Raw genomic sequence first — 13,302 nt, 5'->3', positions numbered from 1 at the left:
GATTGATTCCAGGCTTTATCACATTTCGAAGTGCAAGGCCAGCAATCAGTTTGTTTGTGGTTGTTTATAGAAACACAATTATGTCTAGAGATGTTAAAAGTGTTTTAAAATGGATACAAAATATTACAGCCATAATCATTTTAATTTCTTTAACACTTTGTTAATCAAAACTTTTACCCAAATATTGATAAAATAAGTGCAAATGCCAACAGCCTACCTATATAACTACCAAGACAGGCAGCCCTAACCTAGTCCACAAAGTCTGCTTTAGACAGGTTTTTTACTGCCTGTGCAGTCATTTACTCCTGTTGAAACCTATATACAAACAAACTTGTCAATATACTTACCATCAAAAACTCTTATTCCGTGTCTTGAGGCAATTTTATATGCAGTGCTAAAGTCATCTAACACATCAGGATCTGCACCAGCATCAAGCAACATTTTAACTGCTCTAAAAAAATTAAGCAATACAAAGTAATTATAAATATAATCAAAATTATCATATACTAAAATAACATACCTGGCATTCCCAGCCATAGCAGCTGAGTGAAGTGCAGTCCATCCAAGCGGGTGCTTTTTGTTGACATCTTTACTGTTTTTAATCAATCTAGATATTTAAAAAACAAAATTAATACATATATGTGTGTGCGTATATATATATATATATATATACATATATATATATATATATATATACATATATATATTATACATATATTATATATATATTATACATATATTATATATATTATATATATATATATTATATATATATATATATATTATATATATATATATTATACTATATTATATATATATTATATATATATTATATATATATATATTATATATATTATATATATTATATATATATATCTATCTATATATATATATATATCTATCTATCTATATATATATATATATATATAGATAGATAGATATATATATATATATATAGATAGATAGATAGATATATATAAATATATATATATATATATATATATATATATATATATATATATATATATATATATATATATTAATTGTCGGGATTAGAAAAAATGAGGTCAGCAATAAATTTCTGACCTCAGACTGTTAGAGGTTGAAATCAGGTTGGCAAAAAAAAATTGACACAAAAGGGTTACCATAAAACAGAGAAACGAGGTCGGCAAATTTTTGCTGACCTTTGACACTTTGAGGTTGGCAGTTAGGTCAGCATTGCCGAATGCCAACCCTAACTGGCTGATATATGTATACATATGCTGACTAAAGATTTCTTTTTAAGCAGGTTCTTTTAAAAGAGGTACTTTTCAAAAAAAAAGGTTTTTTTCAACTCTTTATCTGGATCATTGTCACTGTTGATGAACCAAAATCTGGCATTAAACTCTGGCACCGCTATACACCTTCAGATAGTAAATGTCTATTGTTTTACAAAGAATTAATATTAAAAGAAGTCAAGCAAAACAAAAGATATGTATTCAAACATTTGAACATTTACTTGCCACTAACAATAAAAACTGAAAATATGATGATTAGGTTGAATGTTAACAAAAAGTTTAAGTCTTTCAGCAATTGCATTCTTGTCATTGTTTATGATAATTTGAGTATTTAAATAAATAGTTTTAATTATTTGTTCCTAATTATTAAACCATTCAAGATAATGCTGATATAATCAATTGGCAAAATTACTACAGAACATCATCTATTGTTTCCGCACTCCACACTATTCAAATCTGCATTTAAGTGTGCTGCAGCTTAAAATACTATTACTATTGTTATAATTATCTTTAAACAGTTTTCTTTTTTTTTCTATTTATTATATATTTGTAAAATACTAAACACTTATTAAACATTAAATTATTTAAAAGTTTTTCTTTGGTTCCATGATATTGTCATGTGTGATGTGACAAAAGTATTAAAACTAAGACTTTTTTTAACTAGTTCACTCCTAACAAGGTTGCAATCAACCACTATTTAAGTTCGAACTTTTGTACAAAAGTTACCAGCAATTGAGAAGGCTCGCTCAGACTCCATGCTTGATGGGGGAATCAAAATCAAATGTGAGTAGAGGGACTTTAATATTTTGCTACGAACGCCGTTCTATTCAAAGAATTTTATTTCAGATTTAATTTTTGAAATTAAGCTCCTATTTATTACTTGTTGAGTTGAGTTGGACGTTATGTTGGACAATAAATTCAATTGAATTTTGTTCTCCAACTTTTGCATTAATGTTATGGGCTTAGTTTGTTCTTCCAACATCACTTCTATCATATCATCAGCTTCTGACTGCTCGTCTGAGGAAGTTTCCATGTTAGTGTTTAATATCAATCTTTGTGCAAGGTTTTCAATAACTTTGGTTATTGTTTTTTTCAATGGTCTAGTGAAAGATGCGTGAATCTCACTTTTTCCGCCACTGTGTAAAAATACTGGAGAGTTCCAGACACATTAGTTCATCTTTAGCTTATTCTGTCTTCTGATTTCTTCTTTAATTTTAATAAAAGTTCATCAGATCCGAAATTCTCAAGTATAAAAGAAAATGCTGCATCAGCAGAAAGCAGATTTGCATCTTCTCGACAAAGGGCTTCAACAGTAAGCTTCACTGGGAGAAGTGCAGAGATAATGTTTTTAATCGACAAAATTTCAGCATCTAGTATAACGATATTAGATGCAATGTCAACCAATGCATTTCTAACACAGCTTTTTAGCTTATTAAACCTTTCAAGCATTTCAACTAAGCTATTCCATCTAGTTCTGGTGTCCATAATAAGTTTCAACTGTTCTTAAAGTATACGAGAACCAAATTCTTGTTTCACGTATACTTGAAGAATATCATTTGATGTTCTCGAAAAACGAACAAACTTTTTTGATGAGAATACTAAATCCAATTTCTTCAGTCTCAACAAGCTCAGCTTCATTATAAATTTGTTCAATCAAACCGACATTTTCATCTTCAATGTATTCCTCATCCGATTCATCGAAGTCACTCACATGATCTTCTACGCTAACATTTTCTGTATATGTGTGAGCAACCAATTCAGTTGTATTCAAATTATTATACAGGACATCAATTACAGTTAAATGTATCGCATGTGCGAAGCACAACTGCTTATTACATAGCAAAAGCCGTACAACTTTTTGCATCACAGCTGCCCCATCAGTTGTTATAGACGTAATATCTTTATCGATATTTAGATTGTTATGTTGCAATGTGGTTTTCAGAGTCGTAAAGCATTTCTCAGTTTCTTGAAGATGTTCATTCATCTAGAGTTAAGCAAAATCTTGTTCCATCTTCTTTTAAATTTATAAAATCCTGCATCATCTTAGCCCGCATTTTTTGCGCGTATTATAAAACCATTTTGCGAATCGAGTTTGGTAATACATAATCTCGAGTGCCTCTAGCCAAAAAAAATTTCTCAAATCAATAGACATACAAAAAAGTTTGAATGGCATATTATCTAAGGCACACATTTGTGATACGATTGCAGAAAGTGATTCATCTTTTTTGTTGAATAAATAGTTTGTAATCATCAATTTTGGCGCACTGCTTTCTGGACCTTCATCTTGCACGACATCCCGTTTTAATACATTAATATTTTGATTGTTCTTAAATGCGTGTGCTGCGGTGTTGTCATTGAACCAGTGGTTTTTACTATTTCATAACATATTTTACATTTTGCTGTTAGTTTTTTTGATCAACTTAAAAAATGAATCCAAACAGAAATTTGATTTTTACATTGCTTTGTGTATCTCAAATAACTTTCCTTTGAAGACATTTTAGGATGTACTGTTGATAATAATTTAACTTGTTAAACAAAACAAAATTAAAACTAAATAGCTATCAAATAATGTTGTTAAATTAAAACTGCTATTATTCCTGCTATTATCTGCTTACCTATTTAAAAATATTGATCCAAATAATTCAATACACACCGCACTCCAATAAGCAAATCTCAACACTGTTAAAATCATAAAATATAAGAACACGAGGTTATACCAAATATTAAAATTATTACATGTGGATATGAAATGAAGACATGAAACCATTAACTGCAATAACGCAATAATGCAATAACGCAGTAAGCAAATCTCAACAAATTATTACACGTGGATATGAAATGAAGACATGAAACTGTTAACTGCAATTTACGAATGTTTTCTCTATGTTTACTTGTATTATGCAAGATAACTGTAATTTACAATTGTTTTCTTTATTTCTTCTTATAGAATTAGAATGTAGAATATTTATATGTACAGATACAAAAACGCAATTTAAAAGTTGGAGAGCACCAAAAAATAAAATTTCGGAATTTGCTAGAAAAATTTTCGGAATTCGAAACTATATTATCAAAACAAATTCCGGAATTCTCGAATTTTGAGATGCAATCCCTAGTTCCAGCCCCTGTTACAGAAGAAAGATCATATTCAAGATCTAAGCAACTGTTGTGTGATCACAACCGATGTTCTAAGCAATTGTTGTGTGATCAGAATCAATGTTCTAAGCCAGGGATGCGAAGTCCCTAAAGAACTCCAGCTTTATATCTTTATTTTTTTATGGTCTCTGGTGTCCAAAAGCTCTAAACATGTTGGTTGATTTATGATCTGCTAAAAGTAAAAAATTTATAATATTTAATGACTTGGAACTAACTGTTTTTAAGCCCGGAGTTCTGGAGTCCCAGAATCTTTGCCGCCATTATACCTAAGGACTCTGGGTTCAAAAACTAATTGTTTCCCTAACCTAAAAGTCTTGATTTTTTTCCCAATAGTATTCCATAAGCTTTTTTATATTTTTTAAGCTCCTGGATATCAAAAACTAGGAGGAAGTAATCTTTTTGTGACTTTCAAATCTGGAGTCTTTTTTGGGACTCCACATCCCTGTTCTAAGCAATTGAAAAGATTTAGTAGATTTTTGTTAGAATCTACTAAAAGTTCAGCTTTATACTCCTGTCTTGACAGAAAGTTAAGACAGGAGTATAAAGCTGAACTTTTACTCACTTTAGATGCAAGATTATCAGGATGATCATTAATATAGACGAGAAACTATGAGCAACAGAATCAAAGATTTTTTTTAATTATAATTATTGATCCTAGACCCTTATAAACTATTTCCATTTATGGAAATTATTTATTTATAAAAACCGATTCCCCCTACATTAAGAGTGATGCCTACTTTTTAAGGTATTTTTGTTCTCAGGGTTTAATCATAGTAATTTTTGACAAAACATCAATATATGACATAAGTATGACCTTACAAAAATTGGAAATTTGGAATTTACCTGGAAGCTAATTAACTCAAGTACCAAAAAATTATAGATTTACATAACTATATAGATCAAACAATTATTCTAGATTTACATAAAATTGTACATAATTTTAAGTCTGTCTAATTTTAAATTTATGTGAAAACCTTATTTATTTCCAACAGAAAGATTCTTGGTTTGTTTCATCATAATAGCTAAATGCATTATGGAAATCCCTCCAGACCAAACTAGATTGGAATCAACAAACAGACAAAATACAAAAATGTAAATTGAGAATTTGAAGACTGGAAATATACTCCAGTGTAGGAAAAATGGGTACCGAATGGTCAACGACCACACAGAATGACTGAAATTACTATTTTGACTGTTCTGAAAAAATTAAACACCCATGAAAGCTAATTGTTGAAATTTTTTATGAGTTTTGAAAAATAAAGGTTTTATGAAGAATCAAGATGTATTTTTAAAATAGGTATACTAAAATCCATTCAACCATTCAATTATTGAAAGTGTTTAAAATATTTTTATTTATAATATGCCTTTGTAATTAATATATCTATGACAGGGGTGGACCTCCAGTTTTTCTCAGTTGCCCTGGAGACAATTGAAATATCATATATCATTGCTTTAATCTGCAAACAAAATAACTCCAGTAAACCAAACTTATTAGGCTATTGATATGTTTTACTTGAGTCATCCACTATGATAATCAGTAGTCCGGTATTTTTAAATTTTTGGGTATTTTTTCTAGGGGGAAAAAACTGAAGAAAAAATTTAATGACTCACTACTAAAATGTCTAATATTGAACTGTTACTTCTACAACTAATATGAATTGTTTAATTAAAATTAATTATTAATAAAAATGAAACTGAAGAATAGGAAATAGTATGGAGCAAAAAAGTTAAATTGATTTTTTTTTCTTTGATTTAAAGCATGCCTGCCAAAACCAAAATCATTAATTGATATATGCGCACTCACTGCGCCTATTCTTATATCAGTCAATGTATGTATTCTCACTGTGCCTATTCTTATATCAGTCAATGTATGTGCACTCACTGCACCTATATAAGTTCCCTATCACATTCCAGTCACATTCCTACCACACAAATGTCTATATCACATCCTATATCAGTCGGTATGTTTAAATCATAAATAGCAATGTAACTTTCAATAAACAACAATAATAGTTAAAAAACGTAAAATTATGTTTAAAATGAAAATTTCCAAATAAAGGCTTTGAAACCCAATCACCATGATGAAACAACTAGTGAATTACTGCAAGGCTAAAGATGCAACAACAGTTTTGTAGTAATTTTAAATTTTATAAAACATGAGCTGATAATGCCCCCCAACGGCAAAGTAACTTTCTGCCGAAAGACCAACAATTTAGGGAGGCAGAAGCCATTGGCAGTGGACTCCCAACAAATTTTTAGCTGCAATCTTTCTTTTGTCTCCAGTGGCTTTTATTTTTTTGTTTTTTTGAGTGCTTTTTTGAAACGAAATGTTTTGGAGACCGATGCCAATAGGGAGGCGAAAGTCATTGATGGTTGCCTCCAAAAGAAATTGCAAGGCAAAATGATTTGGAGGTCGTCTCACATGGCTTCTGCCTCCTAAATTGCTGCGGCCACCAAATTGGAGGCAGAAATATTTGCCTGCAGATGTAATAAAAAATAATTTTACATTTGTTTTAAAGTTTTAATTTTAACTTTATTATTAATCTTAAAAATTGTTTTATATCATTTATTACAAAAGCTTTGACTATTTTAAAAAAAATTTTTTTTGTTAAACTATCAAGTAAAATAGTAGTTTAATATTCAAAAAGTTTAAAATTTTGACAAAAATATTGATATGTAACTAAACTGCAAGCTTGGTTAGGAATTGTGTGCGATTGCACATTGTAACTGACCACGCTTATAATTTTTACAATTTGATTGTTTTAACAATTTAAATGCAATGAAAAAAATCATTGTGAATAACTTTTCTAAAGATCTTTTCTAAAGTTTTTATTTTATGCGAAGACTTTAAAATAAAAAATTAATTATAATGATCGTTTAAAATAAATGCATTTTATGTAAATTAAATCTTATATTTAAATGTTTGAAATTATTTTTCCATGTCTTCCTAAAAATCTTTTAAAAGATTTTTTTTTTAAGTTACTTTAAATTATAAGTTAAATATTCCGTTGCAATCGAATGATTTAATTGCTTTGATTTTTTTTTGTTTCTATTTTTACAAAGAATTGTTTAAAAACTTTTCTTTTTAAACTTGATATACTAATTAGAGCATGAAATTATCAAAAATTACTATTTTAAAAAGACTAGGTTATTTTATTTAAACAAGTTTTTTTTGCAACTTTTTGGAAAAAATGTTTAGGGATTGTCCATAAATTACGCAACACTAAATTTTACTAAAAAACAAAACAAAAAAGATCAAAATTTTTCCCTCAGAGAGCCTTAAGTTATATAAAAAAGCAAAATAACTCATTAAGTTTTATAAAAATGGTTGTGTAAAAAAGGTTAAAATCTTCTACTTCTGTTTTTAAATAAATTTACTGTTGCATAATTTATGTAAAATTCCTTATACAATTTAAAAATATATATATATTTTTTTAACAAATTAATTTCATTTTTCAATAAAATAAATAAAATTTGTTCATTTATTAAACAATCATTAGAATTAATTTGTAAAAGTGTTTTGCGTAAAACGTTTCAAAAGATAAGTTTTAAAGTAATTTGTTTCAAACGCAATTAAAAGCATAATAAAAAGTAATTTTCACTTCGATTTTTTTGAGTTTTATTTTAAAGCTTATATATTTTCTTTTTTGTGAGGAATTGTTTTTATTTTTCTTTAATTTTAATCCTAGTTTAAGTTTAGCTTAGCATTTCTTTTTTTAACGCATTTTTGAAATGTTTAAATCATTAAAGTGGTCATATAGTCAACAACAAAAAATTATTTGCATGGTCAGCAATTGATTCCATGGTCAGCCATTGATTGCATACCATTCCTGTCCAAGCCTGAATTGTTAAATTCTTATAAAAGTTTTTTTGAGTTGTCAACATCCTAAATTTTTTGTTTCTTTTATTATTTATAACAACAATATATTCTTTATAACAAATACAATAATGTTATATTGTTATTTCTTTAATTAGATGTTAAATAATATCTTTAAATATTCATTAAAAATTTGCAGCTTCGTTGTATTTCACTAATAATTTTGACAAATTACAACAACAGCAACAACAACAACAAAAATTTACAATCTATGAAACATTAAAAAGTATTGACTCTTTATTTTTAATTGTTTAAAAGATTAAAACTTTTAAAAGTTTAAAACTCTTAAAAATTTGAAACTTTTAAAGTTTAAAACTTTAAAAAGGTTTAAATTGAGTTTAAAAAGGTTTAAATTGAGTTTTAAAAGGTTTAAATTGAGTTTAAAAAGTTCTAAAAGGTTTAAATTGAGTATTTAATTGTTTTAATTGTTTCAGCAATGTTTCTTTTTTTTACTTTTCCAACCTATAAAATGCCTACAGGCATTATTTGTAACATATACTCTAAGTCTATATATGTTTGCTCCACTGCACCTATCCTTATTTATGTCAGTCAATGTATGTGCAATTCACTACTACTACAGCTATATACGTTTTATGTCTTAGCATTTTTTGCGCTGTGTGTCAAAGTGTGACAAGACCATACAAGAAATTTCTCAAAAATTAAAATCTTAAAAATGTATAAGTATGCACTGATTCACTTATTAAAATATAAATAAGTATAAATTTCAATAAATAACTATTAAAAGGAAAATGGCAATGCTACATCATAAGGTAGACTTTCTGACATCCAAGGAGCTGCACTATCTTTTTTTCAGAATCGCTTCTGATTAGTTTTATTTAATGTTAATTTTATTTGCTGAAGCCATTCAAAATTTTGAGAAAATTTTCTTGTTGAAAACAAAAACAATCTTTATTTTTTTTGAATTATTTATTCTAAAAAAAATCAGAAAAGATTAAAAAACAAGTTTGTGCTATAATTTTACTTAAGTTAAGAATATTTTTTTTATTATTAACTGCCATTCACAGGACTCAAATTAAGTGATCCCAAATTGCGCGACCTGGAAATGCTTCCAGTCATTAAACTTTTAGTTTTTTAAAAACCGTAAAAACTGTTTTTATCTTAATAGCTGTTATTCAATAAAAAAAATGTGGATCTTGAATTATATAAAATCTTAAAACTATATTATTACTATTATTATTAAAGATTATGATTTAAATCTTAATATTTTGATTCATTTTATAAATCATCAGATAAAACTAGAAAAATAAAGCACGATAAAGTTCGATATAATTATTAAAAAACAATCTAAAGGAATTTAGCAGTGATCAAATATTTTAAATAAATGAAATCATTAAATAAGATATAAAATACATTTTATATCTTAATTAAATCTTATTCAATATTTTCTTATAAATTTAATGCTTATAACTCTTTTGCAGATATGTATATAAAATTAAAAGACAGAGGAGTTTAAAAATATATAAAAACTAATTTAAACTTTTTATAGTTATTTAAAAAAAAAAAAACTCTAATAACTTATATTAAAATATATCTTTTTTATTATTATTTTTATTATCAATTAATCAATTTTTAATTTAAAACATTTAAATTTTTAAATAAATAATTCCTTAAATGTTCCCCCTAAATAAAAATCAATATTAATGTTTCATACAATGTGCAAATAGCATTAGCATTATTTTTTATTGGTTGATTTTTAAATAACAGTGCAAATTTTTCAGACCTTTAGTAATAATAATTTTTGTCTAACAACTTTTCTTTATTTTTAATCCTTAAATTACCTGGTGTTTAAAAAAACAAAACTTAAAAATATAAAGGTAGAAAATTTATTGTTTTGTTTTTTCATTAATTTTTGCATTATGATAAATTGAGGGTTTCATTAAAACAGAGTTCACAGTTTTAATAAACTAAGAATTTAATGACCAGAAATATTTCCAGATAATGCAATTCGCGATCACTTAGTTTGAGTCTTGCATTTATAACCTTTACTTTAAAATCAAAAATAAAAAGAAGATTTAAAAAAATAAAGATGCTACTAAAAATCACAAAATCACTTTCAAAAACATTTTTATTTGAAGATAAAAAAAAAGTGTTAGAGAAACACAGTTTGCCACAAATGAGGAAATTATTCTTAATTTTCATTATAGGTATAATTAAAATATTAAATTGATTAGAAATTATCATTCTATATACCAACCAAGTAATTAAATTTCAGTTTAAAAAATGGAAATTACAAATTATAAACTTAATCTTAATAACTCAAGTGTCTGTTAGACAAAAATACTCCCACCAAAACTAGGTTTGGTTGTGCTTCCCAAGATAAAATGACGTCAGCATGCTCTGAACAAGCAATGTATCAATAAATATTATGTGTTCTAGGAAACTATTAAATGATCTAGTTAAAAAATAAGCAACAAAACTATGACTGGCTGTGCTTCCCAAAATAGAAATACTCCCACCAAAACTATGATTGCTTGAGGATTATGGAGGATATGATGGCGGCATATTTGACAAACACATCAGGTTTGCTAAATAATATATAATGATACTATCAACGTTACAAAAAGAAAGAGAAATCATCTTGCTGTTCTTGTGAAAGAACCGATGATTTCTCTTTCTTTTTGTAACGTTGATTTCTTTTTCTTTTCATGATGAGATGATCCAGTACCATGTTATATTGGTGGAATGCCAAGAAGTTTTGAATCACCGATGGTGATTCAAAACTTCTTGGCATTCCACCAATATAACATGGTACTGGAAAATCTCATCATGATACTTTAGTAAAATTTTGGATGAATGTAAAACTTTGGATGAAAAACTTATATAAAAAATCTGCGCTTTGACACAACTGCAACTAATACTGGAAAATATTCCAACACAAACATTCTGTCAAACGTGGTACTGGAAAATCTTATCATGATACTTTAGTAAAATTTTGGATGAATGTAAAACTTTGGATGAAAAACTTATATAAAGAGTCTGCGCTTTGACACAACTGCAACTAATACTGGAAAATATTCCAACACAAACATTCTGTCAAACGTGGTACTGGAAAATCTTATCATGATACTTTATGCGAAATTTTGCATTTGTACTTCTGCAGGAAGCAGCTCTATTTAATTATTCCAGGTCAAGTCAGGTTTAGGATCATCACAATCACCCTGCTACTGGTATCATGTAACACAGTACTACCAGCCCCATGCCCTGCTGCCTTGTAGGGTGTGCTTTTTTGGCAAAAACTAGGAGAAACTAACTCTGACCTAAAAATCCCTTGCCTAAGGGCACTTGGTTGAGTAAAGGCTAGAGATAGTGTCTCGATAAAAATACTCATCTTGGGCAGATGTTAACAACATCCATCTAAAATTTCCATGTCTTGGGGTTCTTGGTTGAGTAAAGGCTAGAAATGATGTCTTGATTAAAAAAATCATCTTAGGCAAATGTTAACTGCATCCAGCTACTGTCTTGAAAGGTCTCCTAGGCAAAGACTTTAGGGGTAAGCAGAAAAATTCTGCTAACCAACCTCAAACCCCTTCTTCATCTATTAGACTGGCATAGATGTAAACTTATGTTACATTATTTCCTGTTTAGGATGATGAATGCTGAATCTTTTAGACTCTTCTCATAGGTTTTTGCTTGTGCCTCCTCGATAGTGGCTATGCAACTCTTCCTGTTATCTCCTAATGAAGGTACAGCTCTAAAACTCAGTTTAATGGTTCTGAGGCCAGCTGGTAGTAAGGTTTTCCGAACTCAGTGGTAGTTCTCAGAGAGGCTGACTCCATCAACAGCTGTAAAATTTCAGAGTATTAACAGTGCCATGTGGTGCATGGATGGTGTCCATGTTAATGCTTTTGGTGTACAGTGTTGAGGCCACATAAGAAGCCATATGCTACAACTTAAGGTTATCTAACAGGAGACAATTGCATAGCTCATTGCTTAGGAGGTCATGTTCTATCTATAAATGAGTCAAGTTCTCTTTAAACTTAAATCATGCCAAAAGTAACCCAAAATATTAAACATAAAAAACCATCACCACCTAACCTTCAATCAGTTAAATCTTACCTTTTGCAAAATTCACTACACTTGCTTGCTCTTAGTGAGACTTTAATTTCTACATTCCTTCTTCAGATCTCAGTGTTGATGGGTACTATCCTTTGATTCACAAATATTCCAATAGTCACATGCTCGGCTTAGGGGTATACTTACGTATCAATTCACCTATTTGTCATAAAATCATGTTCAAATCCTACAACCATTCTTTTATGTGCTTCTGCTTAGCATCTTTTCACTCTATCGCCTTTCCCTTTGTTCTTTATTGTTTTCCTTCTTCCCAAGTCTGCATTCTTTTAGATGCAATTTCTGATCAAATTGACCATGCCCTCTCTCTTTACCCCTCTGCTAATATTGTTGTTATTAGTGACTTTAATGCTCATCACACTGAATGGCGTGGCTCTAACGCCACTGAACTTGCTGGCAATAAATCTTATAATTTCTGCATTTCTCATTCTCTTACTCAAATGGTTAACTTTGTGACTCATTTTCCAGACAATCCTAATCACTTACCTTTGCTCCTTGATTTGTGTCTTGTCACTGACCCTAGCTTTTGTTCAGTTTCTTTTTCTCCATTAGGTGGTTCTGACCATGCATGCTCTTTAAACCTTTCATCTTGTACCTCCTTTTCAAACTCACCCTATCATCGCACTACTTAATACTACCCTAAAGCTGACTGAGATTCTTTTTATGATTTTCTTCATGACAGTCCTTGGGCTGATGTATTTTCTCTCTCAGTTAAAAAATGCACCTCTTACCTAACCTCCTGGATTCAGGCAGCAATGGAAGCTTTTATTCCTTCTCTTTGACTCCAAGTCAAGCAGCATCCTACTTCATGGATTTCCCCTTCTTGTGCAATCACTATATCTAATCATATTCATTTTTTCCATCTTTTTCAAAAGAACAACTCTCTTGAGAACAAATGACTAT

General features: G+C 28.8%; 1 protein-coding gene across 1 annotated transcript in view; it reads right to left on the bottom strand.

Moving 5' to 3' along the window:
• LOC100202985 (mitochondrial disaggregase) overlaps positions 1 to 13,302 on the bottom strand; it is a 48,040-nt gene that overhangs the window by 27,339 nt on the left and 7,399 nt on the right. Inside the window, exons 4-5 of the mRNA XM_065812424.1 lie at positions 521 to 607; positions 348 to 451 (exon numbers count right to left, since the gene is read on the bottom strand). Coding sequence (XP_065668496.1) covers positions 348 to 451; positions 521 to 607 — 191 coding nt within the window. The remainder of the gene's footprint in view (positions 1 to 347; positions 452 to 520; positions 608 to 13,302) is intronic.

This window comes from Hydra vulgaris, chromosome 12 (genome assembly GCF_038396675.1).
Source record: "Hydra vulgaris chromosome 12, alternate assembly HydraT2T_AEP".
NCBI lineage: Eukaryota > Metazoa > Cnidaria > Hydrozoa > Anthoathecata > Hydridae > Hydra > Hydra vulgaris.
Note: the sequence above shows the minus strand (reverse complement) of the source record. Positions and strands in the feature narration are given on the sequence as shown.